Source organism: Sceloporus occidentalis, unplaced genomic scaffold (genome assembly GCF_023333645.1).
Source record: "Sceloporus occidentalis isolate IW3139 unplaced genomic scaffold, rSceOcc1.0.p SCAF_18, whole genome shotgun sequence".
NCBI lineage: Eukaryota > Metazoa > Chordata > Lepidosauria > Squamata > Phrynosomatidae > Sceloporus > Sceloporus occidentalis.
In genome coordinates this window covers 590,306-607,745 of record NW_028316998.1, presented here as the reverse complement: position 1 = coordinate 607,745, position 17,440 = coordinate 590,306, and the positions used below count along the sequence as shown (strand labels likewise).

General features: G+C 38.8%; 1 protein-coding gene across 1 annotated transcript in view; it reads right to left on the bottom strand.

The window, feature by feature from the left end:
* Window positions 1-8,544, bottom strand: part of LOC149302522 (apoptosis regulator Bcl-2-like) — a 75,834-nt gene extending 67,290 nt beyond the window's left edge. Inside the window, exon 1 of the mRNA XM_089482345.1 lies at window positions 7,786-8,544. Coding sequence (XP_089338471.1) covers window positions 7,786-8,544 — 759 coding nt within the window. The remainder of the gene's footprint in view (window positions 1-7,785) is intronic.
* Window positions 8,545-17,440: the final 8,896 nt, after the last annotated feature.

Below are 17,440 nucleotides of genomic sequence, written 5' to 3'. Positions count from 1 at the left end.
TCATGTTGTACAATCTTCTTGTTCTTGGCCACCTTTCCTAAATTTAAATCTCAGCAACAGATCTTTTTTTTATCTATAGTTTTCCTGTCTCATATGGTCCACAGTGGAAATCTTCCCAGGCTCAAGATGTTGTTCCAGCATTTGTCTAATCCTAAATACTCACGTTGAAGTTTTGGCCGTACTTTGCATTTAGCTTTTAATGAGGAAGATCTAAACAGCCACATGCTTTGCTTTTATTTTAATTAATGTTTCTTGCTCGCCTTTCATGTGACATATCTTGATCTACAATCATCACTTGGTTTTCCTCCAATCCCTAGATTATTAAAGTATATTAAATTCATAAGGAACTTAAGCTTCTTAGATGATAAATACTCAGGAACATTGCATGCCCAGTGCTCTGTAAAACTAGATAGTCCTCTGACCAAAATTTCACCATGGAAAACAAACATTAATAGGAATGGTTTAGTGGAAAAAAAAGTATCCATCTGTTACCTAATGCTCTCTAACAGAGCAGGCAGAACTGACTTCGATAACATGTTTTGTAGATTAAAAGAAAAAAAACAATAAATATTTCATGTATGTGAAGCCAGGCAAGACCAGCAAAACAGTAAATGATGATAAGATTTGTCTATCCTTTCCAGAAAAACATTCACTCCCCCGTACCTTAGCAGTCTGTAAGGGTGACTTACAGGGACCATATTAACATCATACACATGATTATTGGTAGCTAATCGTATACCTATTATTTGTCTGTGTAATTTTGAGACACAGGAAGTCACCTGCAAACAACACAAATATATTTGTTGTCCCAGATGAACGAAAAGCAGTCCAGGCACAGACTTTAGATGTGTTACAAGCAATTACTGTATCCCTGTGACATCATCATTACCACTTTCTACACATCCACTCATTGTATGAACTTTTTATATGAAGTCCACACTGCCAAGAATGCTCACAATGAATCCCATTGCTTACTTCCTTATGTGCAGCCATTCTGTGATTCCCATTGGCCCTTTTCTTTGCAACAACATGTGTTTATACTGTGCATTTGTAATAAATGAATAACCAATGGAAATCTGTCCTATATATCACATGAACGAATAAGATTTGATAGAGATATAAAATAGTAATGGTGTAACATGCACAGATTGAAAATTTCTAAACTCAGACACAGGTCTGAGATATTTTACTGAGGCGTACATAACCACGTAAAATGGTTAAATACCCTCCATACAGTTTACTGGATATGACATAGCCACACTCTTCATTGTGTCAGAAGCAAAAGGTTAAACCAATTGACTTGCTATGGTTCAGTGACCTCAGCTCAGTGAATCAGATATGACTAAAACTTGCCCTTTGTGGCCAAGTTGTGCTTTCTAACATAATTCAACTGGCAGCAAAAGAAAAACCAGAAAGTAATTGAGTGACAGCAGCCCTCAACACAGGAGTAACTGAGTCATTAATATTGAGTCTGTGTTTTCTTTCTCTTCACAATCATTCTATTGCTCATCACCATGTTTAGTCGCACGACTCATATCTTATTCTCCTATTACATTGATATTGATGCTTTCATGAAATAAAGGGATAGAATGCTTTGAAACAGATCTAAAAACACAATGGAATCCACCATTAAAATCTACACGAGCCAAGGATGGCCAAGTGATCACACACTTGATTAACTAAAAGTAAATATTTGCCAGATTGGCCTTATTATCAGCTTTACTGGGGATGCCTACAGATATCAATAAATACATCTAAATATATTATTTATAAATAAAATGGTCATATATGGATTTTGATGAATTCAAGTGGAACCTGTACATTTTGGTCAGGCAGAAAACTGAAATGTACATTGGTTGACAATATCTTGCTGACTTTGTATTGGCAATATACTGTATTTCTAGAGATTTACTGCTGATAGTGACTGAGGAGGTGTTTTATCAGAAGATACCATGTGGTGAAGACTGAGAGACAGGCGGATATTAACACATTCTTAACTGGTAGCTACATTAGGAGCTTGGTAGATATGGTCAAATACTATGCTTCCCAAACCCTCCGTTAGGTTAGACGAGAATGATTCCAGTTAAAAGTATCAATCTATTACAATAGTACAAGATGATAGGATAGTAATCACTGAGGCATGTAGTAAATAGACTTTAATTTTCAAAGCCATTTAGCTTTTTTTTCATTATACTACATAAACATCCTCAATCAAAAATGTGAAACCCCAGAGAGTTCCCAGGTTTGTATATACACATACATTCACACATATACATATACTATAAGAAAAGAAGCTTTACAATGTTCAGCTTCATATGTCGTAGAATCCTTTATATAGAAAAAGCTCACATAACTTTAAATGTTTTTCTATGTTAGACCACTAAAAAAGTATCAACATCGACTAAAGATTCTATTTTTTCTTGGTCTAGTACTGCGAGATCCATTTTTCTTTATAACATTTTTTTTAGAATCAAGTGATCCTACCTAGAACATTGCAGCCATAAGATTTGGTTCCACAATCATGCTAGCAGTAAAAAAAAAAAAAATACATAATCCACACATGATCTGAGCCTGGCATCTCACCAATTCTCCAGGGATTAATATGCACCTACAACATTTCTGGGAATCATTGAATTTTCACAGTAACATCAAATATTCTCTACAATCAGCAGCTATTTTTAAAGGGACACTCCAGGCATCATATGCACTTTAATCGCCATTAGCAATTCAAAGCTAGGCTGCACATACATAATTAAAAAAAAATAATAATTTAATTTTTTCCCCCCAAATTAGTTTAAAATGTACACAGGTAAAAGCATGCATGAAATATTATCTATGGCACCATCATATTACAAAAGCTGTATAATAGATAAACAAAACATATAGACTTGCAGAAACATAGTTCATACATCAGGAATGTGATCGCGCTATATAAAACAAATAATAATAATAGAATTTCCAACATAAAAGGTGATTTTCCATACTAACACCTTATTTCATTACAGAAAATAGGTGAAACTAATTTGAAAACAAGGTAAGTTACTTTATTTTTAAAGCACTGGTTTCATACTGTAGTTCATGCCCCCCACCCCAAAGTTCTTGCCTTGAGACAGTTAATGCCTGGGCTGTGCTTCCAAACTACTTCTGTAACAAATTACCATTAGGACGATGGGCTTTTCCTGAATATCCATCATCATTGCTACCTATTCTGTTGACTAAGAAAGTTAAAATCATTGCATCCCCTTTGTCTAGGGATTTGGAATCTGGTTCACATAGAAGGAACCAACAAAGAGAAGATAAAGGTGGACTGCTTTATAGGCCCAGCTTAGTTCTGCTCTATGTCTTTAGCAATTATGTAAGGCCTCTCTCATAGTAAAGAGTCCCACAAAAAACAAAAGCAACTACGTGTAGGAGAAGCTGCAGTCTCATGGTCCTGTTTTAGCTCTCCTGATTGAAAGGGTTAAACAGAAGAGATGTACAATTATCTTTCAAAATTAAACAGGTGGTGGTGCTTTCCAGGCAAGATATATTTAATGAGCATAAGATAGCACATTTGAACAAACAATGAAATTCATATTTGAACACTCTAGAGAATAGCTTGGTGAATTCAAACCAGAACACCGTTGATCCGGCTAATGCAGACAAAAACTGTAATTTATGCTAGGGGTGCACTTGCCTGTCTTCTTGAAAATAATGTAGACTCTTCTATACTCCCCAAACCTTATTTTACCTAAAAGAAACCAGCTCTTAGTTCCATAAAAGTTATAATGCAGGCTTAAAACACAAAGCAATTCTGTTTCATGTTGAAAAGCTCATTGCTTTTAGCTCGTGGTTCAGTGTTGATGAGGTTTCATGTTGTTGATTTCAAGATAAAAGCCTTGAGCTATCAAATTGTGTCTGCTTTTTTATTGTATTCTACAATAATCTGGTTTTGGTCTATCAGGTAATATTGACTCAACTGTGGAATCGTGTTCAATCAAATGAGCGCTGATCATGTTATCTAGCCCATTAACGGCAGCCACTTTCACATCTGTTTATCATTTTGAAAACAGCACTTTTAATCAATTTGACTCATTTTCTGCCAATGACAAGGCTACAGAGAAAGCTAACAAAGAATTACCCAGAATATAGGAAATCCATGGTTTTTTCCCTTGTAATGCAGTGGTATTAGACCTAACGTTTTAGTATTCTCTGAAAACAACAAATGCAACCTTCTCACTTTCCATATGTTAGGTACATATTTACCGGTTTGACCTGAGGGGAAAGAACATAGCAGCTGACAGAATTCCACGTGTTACAGCTGAGAGATGTCACAAGCCCTTCTCTTGTAATAAACTACTGAATATTTTAATACTTGAGTGGCACACTGCTTGTGCAAAGTCCCAACTTTGGGGACATAAGCAAAATGTCCTATTTTTGAGAAGTTTGATCCTGGTTTGGCCTTTCATCCCAGAATTGACATTTGCACCAACATGTATCCAGAGACACAATGAGGTTTCATATGGTGGAGAGCATCTACCTTTGATCCTAATGTTGTTCACTAAGGGCTGTGTAAAGAGAGTAACACCTCTCCCGATAGCATATTCTCACACCTGGGAACTTGCAGGGTTTCACCCAGAGTCTTCCAGGCAAAGTGACAATTCTTGGGGACTCTGGGTTAAAGGCTTCAATCTCCAGGTAGGAGAGCATTTTTTGGTCCTTGTCACTCTCTTGCTCTTATAGGCTTAGTGGGGCTAGCCCAACTCTTTTCTGCCTTCTATTAGGAGGGAGCACTTCAGGCAGCCTTTACTGGCAAGCATGCATATTTTCCAGGATTTTTGGTTTAATTAACAATAAGTATTTCCACTTGCTCTTCTATATATTTCTCATTTTACAATTAGGTGCAAGCAAGCTGCAGTTTGCAAACCACATTTCATGATACAGACTTACATTGCTACTGAACTAGTGTTAAAGAGAAGATGTTTTTAGAAATGTGCTAATGAGGTTCTTCCTGTGGTATACAATCAGTTTGGAATCAGGAAGATGACAAAATACATAGTAAATATTGAAGTTTTTCACAAACTGTAGAACTATAATATGTAATGGTAAATAAACTTTGTTTCTCAATGTAGTTAGGCTTCTGAATCATCATCTGGTTTTTAAACAAAATAAAGAAATAACAATAAAGTAAACAAAATAATAATCTACATACATTACATACTGTAAATGCCCTCAGTATCTTGGAATGTCTTATTTGTTGTCCGCATATAATAGCATCAGTAACATTGCTCTTAGGTCTACCAGGTAAATAAAGGATGTTTCCGCTTTTCTGGTTTAGGCTTTTCATTAAACAGAAAAACAACATAAAATTGTCGGTTGCATGGGGGGGGGGGGGTTGTTCCTGTTGTTGTTTCGACCCCCATAATTTGGGAAGGGTTATAAACCCATTTCTAAAACAAGCCCTTGATTCTACAGTGAGAAAGATTAAGTGACAAACATTCAAGGCAGCTACCAATCCTCCCAGATTGTAATCGGGTGGGAGTTCCCCTTGAAGCAGGTAACACATAGTCAGGATACAATATAGCAAGAACAACATTGAAAATCTAAGTATACAACAGTTACAATAAGATGTAGATGTCTCATGTAACTCTGTGCGTGATGCAGATGAACATCTCTTAAGCACCAACTCAGTGGACGTTTCGTTACGACAGGCACTACAAGCTCACGGAAGTATGACGGTCAACTATCATACTTAATTCAATAAATATGATATTTAGAATTTTGGTAAAAGAGCTACATACCCTAGCGCCAGATATCGCTTTAATCTGACTCTAGATGGTAACAATGCATAAATCAACAGAAAGAATTGCAAATGAGCCTTGCTTCAGATATCTAATCTACGCTACCAAAAACCAAACGTGTTACCAACTTCATATGTACAGGTGTGTACACTACTGCAAAACAATCATCTCAGTTAAGTTGTGACAAAGGGATAAATCGTGTTTGCATCTACTATATACAGTCTTATCAAAAAGGAAAAGAAAAACATGTGATTTTCAAGAGCCACTGAATACCATAACATTGAGTCAAATCATTTACTTTATTGTGCGAGACACACTTTACGTATTTGGCTCCAACTAGGAATACAAAACACCGCTTACAGATTTGCTATAAAAAAATTGTATAGTTAAATCGGGGAGCTGGATTGCGATTAACTATTAGACCGCAGGGACACCGGATTGAACTTTAATTAGTCAAAAGGCGTTAACATTTTGTTAGCCATATCACAACAGCTGTATGTATGAACGTGTACACACTGCTTGAATTGCAATAAGGATTCTGTATAGGATTTAATTATAGACTTTAACATAGCTCTAATTCAGGAAACAGGCTTTTGATGTGCATATACCCATGTATCTTAACAAATGCATACATTTCTAGATGATAGTTATTACAATCAGAGTTTATTCAGAATGCGTCAACAAAGTCTGAAGTATAATAAAATGATGAGACAGAATAGAAGTTTGTAAATGCATAGATGCAGATGGTGTAAAAAAGCCCAAATCACCAGATTATATATTCATATAAAACAATTCTATAGACATATATTCATTAATTTACATAATTACATATGCATTAGCATGTATTCGTTTGGAGCCTTGTCTTTTCCGATGCAAGTGAAATTGCTTTAACACCATCTAGCAAACCATCTAGCAAAAGACTTTGCATTTTAAAGTCCGTTTATCATCTCGTACAATTATTGAAACACATCTGTTTCAATAATTTGCCTAACCCTTTTAACCCTCTGCATTTCTCACGCTTCTAGCATGTGCCGAGATCCACATATGCAAATCGGTCTAATCTAGATACAGATCATTAACATGAAAGCAATGCAAAAAATGTTTAAACCCACACAGTATCAAAATCTTTGCTTCTAGTGGAAAAAAGGCAAAATGCGACCAGGAAAAGAAAATTTTTGTAAACTAATATTTAGCCCAAATTCTGCAGCTCAATCATGTTTGTAGCCCAATCTTTCAAAAATGCTTCACATCAGAGGTGTAATAAACAACGAAGGATTGTTTGGCAGAAGTTTCAGCCCAACATACCGCAGAATCTCACCGATAATGCTCACTTTTGCACTTATTTTATGACACTTAGGGGTGCCTATTAGACACAGGTGGAAAACAACATGACATCGATGTAACGTTACCCAGCACATCGGTTCTGAGTTAAGCTTTGAGTATTATACCCAAATATGATTCACTTTTTATGTATAAATACAACTATGAATGGACGACACGGGCAATATTTTTAACAAGCAATTGATTTATAGGGGAGTTGGGTTGAGAATTCTACCTTGCAGCGGTAACGATGCACAACGCAGGACCACCTGTGTGGGAGAAACTCACCAGCATTGACCCTTTATAGTAAATAGTCAACGTAGTCCGGGGCAATATTTAACTTCATTTACTATTACGTAAATAAATCCCCAAACACTTATAGAAGAAGAACTGTGTTTTCATTCAAAGATATAAAACAATAATTAATAATGTCTCACGGTGATGCTGTGAGAAGCTTCTCTACCATAACACTGAATATCAGTTTGATACCTACTCAGTTTCCAATTTTCCAAAGCTAGTGTGTGCAGGCTTTAGTTACTATAGTAACAGCATTTGAACTCTGCCAAATTTAAGATCCCTTAACATTTTGAAAATGACAGTCACTCATTGCTTGTAGATACCAGTATCCACAGATAATGTCACTTTAATCGTATAAATATAAAAAATAAGGACGAATTGCACATACCCATCCTCCCTGTTCCTGAATCCAGTTTTGCAGGTGTCTGTTTAGGTACTCTGTCATCCAACCAACTATAGAATCCACAAGCGGTGACATTTCTCTGTTCACACTCTCTACACACATGACACCTCCAAATTCAAAGAAGGCCACAATTCGACCCCAGTTGATGCCATCATGGAAGAGCTCCTCTACCACAGCAGCAAAGCGGAGGCGAACTGTTGACGGAGTAAGATGAAGAAGCCCTGATATCTGTCTAAAATCTTGCTGGTACAGGCGAGAGAACTCATCACCTGCTCGGCTCAATGTCTGAAGCAATGCTGGGGGAACTGGACGCAAAAGGGCATCTTCCTCATCATTATCATCCTCTGCTTGAATACGGCCAGAATCACCATTACGATTTCTCTGGGGACCGTTCCATTCACCCTGAGCTGGAGAAACTGTAGAAGCAGCAGATGCAGAGTGTCTTTCAGCAGCAGGTGTATTGTCTACAGGTGTGGTTGAAGAGTTTGGGGATACATTATTTAAGGAAGAAGCAGCAGCAGCAGACAGGGGTGAAACGTGAGGTTGTCCATGCGAATCACCAGGGACGGCAGACATCTCTTCACCATTAGAATGGTTATTATTAGCAGCAGAAACATCCTGGAGATCAACAGTAACCTGCTGACTTCCATCTTCCCATTCATAGCCCCTCTGTGACAGTTTATAATGAATGTATTTAACAACTATGTCCCGGTGGTCGTACCCTCCTCTCCTGGGATGAGCCATAGTTTCCAGCTATGGTTGGTAGGAAACTGGTAAAAAAAAAATTATATCAAAACGAAAAAAATCCCAGCTCACCTTGACCCGAAATATAACAAGAAAAAGAACCCCCAAAATACGAGCACAACCGTTATACTTCAGTTGTTGTGTGCACTGGTTCACTGATGCTCTTTCATTCTACGTTATCTGCATTCCTCCTCCTCCTCTTCCTTCCACTGGAGCACACAAGCTTTACTGTAATTTCCCTCGGAAAGGTGTTCTCGCTATTAGATTTTCAGGGACATTCCCTTCTTGATGCTGCAATATAAATAAAACACAGTTGATTTAAACTTCGCACCCATGTCGGCTTTCCACGGGTGTCACTCGCAACTTTATGAATGCAGACGGGCAGAACACAAATGAAGAGCATTACTCATACAAATGAAGCACAACAACCTTAAAAATACACATACGTGTGCATATATATATATATATATATTCCAGTATATATTTAATATATTATACAACGCATTTATATGGATACGCTCAAGTATAAACATCTATATATACACACAAACGTGTAGATAACATATGAACATATATTTTGATACATTCATAGATATTGTTGGATTTTTTTAAGGAAGAAACACAAACTAGATAGGCATACATGTTGACATGCACATACTCACTTGCTTCCCCAAATAAGGCTCTGGCATTGAACTTCCCTGTTCATTTGAATCCATGAAACTTCCACGAAAGCTGGTTTTCCACGGCTTTAAATCCTTGCTGGGGATGAGATGCATGGGGAAGAGGGTCCAGACATCACACAAGCATCCCTGCAAAGCAAATGCTTTTGAGGCCACCCAGAAACAGCATGAGAACCTAAACTGCAATCCTTGTGCTCTGATCTGAGATCCTGCAGCAGTGTGTGCACTGCCATCAATTCTGGGTCACACACTACACCTACACACACACTACACCTACACATATGCTGATCAGTGATGGCGAAAAGAAAACCAAAACAAAACAACTGACCCTCCAAGACAGGAATGATTTCTGCACAGTAACCTATAACCAAGTAGGTTGTAAAACAAAAGGGCAAGGAAGCCGAGGGGGGTGTGTGTCATTTAGTTTCATTTTATTGCCGCTCCTGGCTTCGTCTCACGTCCATGTAGAACAGAGCGGCTGGCAGGAGGCGGGACGCTGCTCTATCCGTTGTTTGCTGTCCTGTGTGAAGCCAGGAATGCCTTCTGCTTCTCCTGGGGCGGACTGACTCCAAATTATTTCCTTCTCTTGCACTGGAAGTGCGCATGCCGTTTGAAATTTAAATAAACAGTGCCCTCTACAGGTCACATGAATGTATACACAAACTTCTTTTTTAACCCCTTCAATCCCCGGGGTTTTTGGTACCTCAAAGCCCGGAGCAATTTTGCCATTTTTGCGCTATGTCGGTTCAGCGATGATTCTCTTTTCCTGTGAATAGTGTACCCATATAAACTATATATTGTTTTTTCAAGGAGAGATAGAGCTTTCTTTTAATACCATAGTTGGATGATTAGCTGAAAATTTAGAATTAGAAATTTAGTAAAAACTAGCAAAAATTTGAAAACATTTTCCCTCTGAATCCTCACAAAATTAGGTAAAGAGAAAATTCCATCCAGATTTATCAATTCAGGTGTCCTGATTTCAGAAATACCTAATGTATATAGATTTTCCATATTTTCCCAGCACATATAGGCAGGGGCGTACCTAGAGTATATGGCACCCGGGGCGGATCCTGTAAGTGGCACCCTCCCCCCCAAATGTAAAGACATCTACAAAATTATGTTAAGAATATTTATTGCACCAATTTGTAAACTGTATGTCAACTGTAAACAACAAGAAATCTGAAAAAATAAATTAATAACTTATAAGTAAAATAAATACGTTCAAATAACATTTACTGAACATATAATAGTGCTTTCTTTAATAACCCTCCAAAAAAACAGCGTCCACATTGCCCACATAGAACCTGACCAGCACCCAAATTACACACACATAGGACGTGCCATCTTTGCCCCCAAACAGCCCAGCATGAGTCAGCATTGTTCCCAAACAGCCGAGTGTACGCCATCTTTGTCCCATAAACACGCTACCTGTGCCATCTTTGTCCCATAAACAGCCTGCATGTGCCATTTTTGTCCCATAAACACCCTGCTTATACCATCTTTGCCTTTTTGACAAATCAACTATACACCTATGATTAACACAAACACTTTTACAGTCACTCACTAATTCACTTTCATTCACACAATTCATTCACACAATCATTTATTCTTTCACACAAATTATTTACACATATTCACTGATGCATTCTCACAAATTCATTAATTCTCTCACTCATTCAAACAATTCATCCACACATTAATCCATTCATTTTTACTCTCTCATTCTGACTCTTTATTTCACCCCCTTCTGCCCTATCTACCCCTTCTCACTCCCTTCTCCCTATCTACCCCCTATCCCCCCATCTCACTCCCTTCTCCCTATCTACCCTCTACCCCCTTTGAAGTTCACTTACCTTTCAGGAGTCCTGCGGTGGGGGTGCAAGGCCTCTGTCTCCCATCTCTGCCACTGTATGGAACAGTATAGAGTGATGGGAGTTATGATGTACTTTAGAGCATAATTATATAATGAAAAAGACACTGGAAATGGTACAGCATAACACCCATCACTCTCACACATTTACCAATCCACACTTACCAATCCACAGATTCCACACATACCAATCCACACATACCAATCCACAGATTCCACACATACCAATTCACAGATTCCACACATACCAATCCACAGATTCCACATTTACCAATCCACATTTACCAATCCAGTTACCAATCCACAGATTCCACGCATACCAATCCACACATACCAATCCACAGATTCCACACATACCAATCCACATTTACCAATCCACAGATTCCACACATACCAATCCACAGATTCCACACATACCAATCCACAGATTCCACACATACCAATCCACTCTCACTGTCACTCTCACTGAATGATTTCCTACCTTTCCTCTTTTCTTCTTACAGCAGTAAGCTCCTTTTCTTCCTCTTCTTCTGTCTTCTTCGCTCCTCTTCTGTCTTCTTCTGGTTCAGAGGGCACGGACGGCGGTTGGCGCGGCTTCAGTGTTGTGCGCCGGGATCTGACAACAATCCCCGGCGCACAGCAGCAGTTGCCGCATGGATCGCGAGGGAGCGGTATCGGAGGTCTTTAACAGACCTCCGGCTCCCTTGAGTGATTTTAAGCCGGTTCAACGGAACCGGCTTAAAATCACTCAAGGGAGCCGGAGGTCTGTTAAAGACCTCCGATACCGCTCCCTTGCGAGCCTTCTCCTCCAGCGGCGGACATTACTGTCCGTCTCTGGAGGGGTGCCGGCAAGTTGGCACCCCCCTGATAAGCGGCACCCGGTGCGGACCGCCCCCCCGCCCCCGCTAGGTACGCTACTGCATATAGGCAACATACTAAAAGGTGTACATTACTTTATACAAAGCAGTTAAATGTTTACATTAGGTATGATGGGACTGCAACTCTAATTTTAAACAAATAAAACAAAAACACCCACAAAGGTATATATTTCTGTAAAGCAGACAATCCAGGCTATCCTATCAGGGGTATTTGGGCATTCTACATGCAGGTATTTGGTCACCAATCACTGTCAAAGGTGGCCACAGAAATTAGTTCCTGTACTAATATGTACAGGGTATGTGTTACGGCAGGGAAATCTATCCTAAATTGTTCAGCCGCCTCTCCTGATTACGGAAATACCCCACGTGCCTAGTTTTTTTGTGGTTTTCTGGACATTACAGGGCACAAACAGGACCATGCGCATTATAGATTCCAAACGTGAAATTTTCACATTTTGCTTTAGTAGACCTATGTTTCATTTGGGGCGACGCTGGCTTCTGCTGCCAGGGGGGAGTCCAGGCTGTCAAACGAAAGCCTGGTCTCCCGTGCAGCGGCAGGGATGTGTCCCTGACGCTGCACGAAGGGCTAGGCGTACCGGTACGTCCATAGGGGTTTCTTAGTGGGCGTTTTTTGGACGTCCCGGTACGTCTATAGGGGATTGAAGGAGTTAACAAAAAATACTTGGAATACAGTATAATTATTATTATAATTATTATTATTTGTATTATCTTTTATTTATATATCGCCAACAATCCACTCAACAGTAAATTAAACGCTGCAGCAAATTCAAAGGGTTTGACAAAACTGACAAAGCAACTCATTACTTAAAAGAAGGCCCTGCTCAAAAGCTTCCCATAAAGTAACAATTTATTATTTATTGATTTAAATAGCACCGTCATATTCCACCGTGCAGCTCAGCAGCACATACCAGTGCATGAAATAATAATAATAATAAACATTTGGAAGGCCTTGCTCAAACTATTTTATAATCCCTTGAAAATTAAATCTGCCATCCACATTTGGCCTAGTCCAATTTCTATTTGAAGTTTGCCTGAGGCACTTACACAAATGTTTATAATTTATAGCTCACATAATGCTTTCATTTTGGCGGATGAGTTTAACGAGTACTGAGCATTTACAGCTTTTCTTTATATTGTTGGTAAATAAGTATATTATTGTTATCGTTATAATTTGTTAATAAATAAGGTTGTGTTATTATTGTATTTTTTGAGCATTTTTTTGTTAAAGTAAATAATTATGCACGTGCAATTTCAGGAAGCTGCCCCTGTGTTCCAGCGGGCATTATTATAGAACGGGGCAAATTGTAGCTCCCATAGTAACATGTTCCACTTTTCATCCGCTTCTATTTATCCCGTCAGGCTAGGATGCTGAGAGGCAGAGTATTGTACATACAAACAATTTGTCACATAACTTTTCCATTACATATAAATGGTAAATTATATTTATCCCTTTGTAATGTTAGTATATTTACTATACTTTTTACTGGGAGGCGGTAGATAAGCGGAGCTGTCTTTCCGGAGAAGTCGCAGAGAATAATACATAGAGGGAATTTATTTGTGGTTTCCCGTTATGAAGGCAGTTGGAGAAGAGCTGAAGTTCTCCTGGGCCACCATGATCTCTGAGGCCTGACCATATAACAATATTTCTTGAAATCAAGGTTCTAACTGATCATACTTTAATTTATGTAGAACATAAAATTGTAATGGAGATTGACTGCATTTTTACCGGAGTTTTAGAAAATTTGTTTTCAGACCCATTATTTTTCTTCTTTTTCTACCTCCACTGTCTAGCACTTCAATTCTGGTCAAAAGGGGGCTGAGCAGGAAAGAAGCTCCTGCACAATGCATTAAAACTTCTTCCATTACTGCTTTCATTAACTATACTCAAGAACATCTACGCTGTAATATCCCATCTAATTTCTTCTCATAACTTGCAGAATAAAAATTACAGGCTAATCTCAAAATATTTTAATAAATAAACGCATGACAACTATTTCCATCTTTAAAAAAAATTAGGTATCAATGGAATCCAAAACCATGTTAGAACAAAATTTTAATAATTGGGAAAGTTTTTTTTGAAAGTGCATCATTTTTTTGTCACCGAAGACAAGGACTCTTAGTATATATTAAACAAAGATTTTCACTTTATGCTAACAAAACAGCATTAGTATAGATCTAAAAAATGTACTACACTCCACATCTATACCCATCCTACAGTGTATTGCATTACAAAGCAATGTTTGCGCACAAATCACTGGGAATTGTTGATGTTTACAAAAGCAATTACAATGCATACAAGCAATATTGTCATGTCTTCGAACAGGAAAGATGTAGTGGTCTGACTGTACTAAATTGTAGTTATTTATGTAATCAAAATACTTCATCATTTTCGTCCATTTTTTCAAGGATCAGTCCAGCTCAATACCTGTTACATCTGTCATTACTAACTGATTAGTATTTAAAATTAGAAATGACATTTGACTTTCATGTAAATATCCAAAAATAATTTACTGTACGTAAAGGGGATATCCTAGTTCTAATTGGGGTAAGTGCTATAGCCACCAGTAGAATGATCCTACTGATCGCTACTTTTTGGACCAAAGCTATTCTTTGTACATATCCCACACACTGTAAATGTCATAACATCCATTCCAAGGCTAGTATTCACTCTTACATGTGTTTCCAATTTCAGAATCAAGCACGGGCAGCTTGAAGCATGTCAATGAGGGAGGAAAAGGCAGTTTGTAACTGAACACCACAGGGGTTGTGTGACTACTTGGATTTCACAGCACCCGCAGGTCTCACGTGGGTGTTCGCAGCATAAGGGGAGCTCCCCTAAATGACTGCCTGCATTCCATACCTGATCTTTTTTCCTGAGTCCATATTGAGTTATATGCAGGGGAGATCAGTGTGAATGTGTAATCATTTATATGATACCAACGCTCTAGGTTAAAAGAGAAGGATAATGTGTAAACGTATTGATCTTGGTGTAAACTGAGAAGGAAATACATGGGTGGTTGAATTTGTTGCCAAGCCATTCTAAAACCTCCCCACGCAGCAAGTGTGTCTGGAGGAGGAACATCAGGTTTCAGGATGAAAGAGGCTGATGCATCTGGCCACCAAAGATCATTTCTCAAGGTCATAGTCCATTTAAACACACATACTTATATTCATGTGTATTAAGTACTAGACTGGATTTGTACAAACTTTTTTTTTACGAAAATTCCCTGTTTCATGCATCTTACTGCTGATTATGGCTATGATTGATGGTTCCAATAACTTGTGGGTTTTTTTCACTCTGGCCAATCAACATTTACAGAGGAAGAGACAAGCGTTAGTTACTGTATATAAGTGTATACAAAAAGGAAAGTGCGTACTTAAGTGTAAACAAATATTGAATTTGTGATCTAGATCAACCATAAAGGTGCAGCAAACTCAGCAACATTTCTCACACAGTGAATTTTCAAACATTCTTGACAACATACGAGTCACTTAATCAATGTAAATGCATGAAAAACCAAAACAGAATGTGCAGATTATCTCAATATATATATATTAAACTCTCTCAGTTGGGGTACCCCAAGGCTCAGTTTTAGGACCCCTTCTGTTCTCTCTTTACACGTCCTCCCTTGGCAAACTGATCTCATGCTTTGGCTTTCAATACCACCTGTACGTTGATGACACCCAGATCTATCTATCCTCTCCTGATCTCTCTCTCCCTCTGTCTTAGATCGTGTAACTAACTGCCTTGCATCTGTCTCTACCTGGATATCTGAACGTTTCTTGAAACTCAACCTCTCCAAAACTGAACTCATCTTCCCTCCCTCCAATGCTAAGATTCCCCCATCTATCTCCCTCAATGTTAATGGTGCCATCATCTCCCCATCTACTCATGCAGGCTGTCTTGGTGTCACCCTTGACTCCGACCTTTCATTCACACCCCATATTCAGTCTGTCTCTAAAAACTGTCGCCTTCATCTTAAAAACATTGCCCGCATCCGTCCCTTCCTAACACAGCATGCCACTAAGGCTCTTGTCCATGCCCTGATTATCTCCCATCTTGACTATTGTAACTCTATCTTAGCCATTCTCCCTCCTCTACAATCCACCATGAATGCTGCTGCCAGACTTATCTTCCTCTCACATCGCTTTACTAACGTTTCTCCCCTCTATCAGTCTCTTCACTGGCTGCCTGTGCGCTTCAGGATTCATTTAAAAATCCTCACTCTTACTTTCAAAGCCCTTCACAGCGGTTCCCCTCCCTACATCTCCTCACTCATCTCTATATACACTCCTGACCGGTCTCTCTGCTCATCCAATGATCTCCTTCTATCCTCTCCTCTGATTTCTAGCTCTCATGCCCGCTTACAAGATTTCTCAAGGGCTGCCCCTATCCTCTGGAATGCCCTCCCCGGTATATCCGTCTCTCCCCCTGCCTTTATTCCTTCAAAAAATCCCTCAAGACCCACTTCTTTAAGGATGCTTACAATATAGCACACTAACGCCCTCCCATACTTCCATATTCTTTTAGCTTACCCTTCCTAGTCCCTCTCCTGCAATACTTTTACTAGCGTGGCTGGTCTATTGGTAATACACCCAACTCCCTCTAGACTGTAAGCTCGTTTGAGCAGGGCCCTCCTCATCTGTTGTCTCTGTTAGTCAATTTGTTACGTTACATACTACTTCTTTTGTCCTGTCTACCCATTGTACAGCGCTACGGAATTTGATGGCGCTATATAAAACAATAAATAATAATAATAATAATAATAAAGTATGCGTGATAGACATTTTCCCCATTTACTTAAGGCCCATTTGTCGTTCGACAGCCTGGACTCCCTCCTGACAGCAGAAGCCAGCATCGCCGGCTTTCTGCTGCCCGATCTGATGTAACAGCTTCCGGCACGAAAGCGATTTAAAATTCTTATTTTATTTTTTTTTAATCACTAAAATACAAATACCGTATTTGCTCGATTATAAGACGACCCTGATTATAAGACGACCCCCCAAAATCTGAATATTAACTTAGGAAAAAAAGAAAGTCTGAATATAAGACGACCCTAAAGGAAAAAAGTTTTACCAGTAAATGTTAATTCATGTAAACTATTTTTTTTTTTTAATTTCCTTGTATTTTCCAACCTGTCCCCCAGTTACGCACATCTGCCCCCAGGCTAGCCACACCAATATGGCACTGTGGCCCATGATATGCCTTTTAACTCTCTATATGCCACTGTGCCCCATGGTATGCCTTTTGACCCCCTATGTGCCACTCTGCCGCCAGAAATGCCTTATACCCCTATATCCCATTCTGGCATTTAGCTGATTAAAATGCATATTATGGGGCAGAGTGGCATATAGGGGGGTATAAGGCATTCCAGGAGGCAGAGTGGCATTAAGGGAGTTAAAAGCCATTGTATAGAGCACTCTGCCTCCAGAAATGCCTTATACCC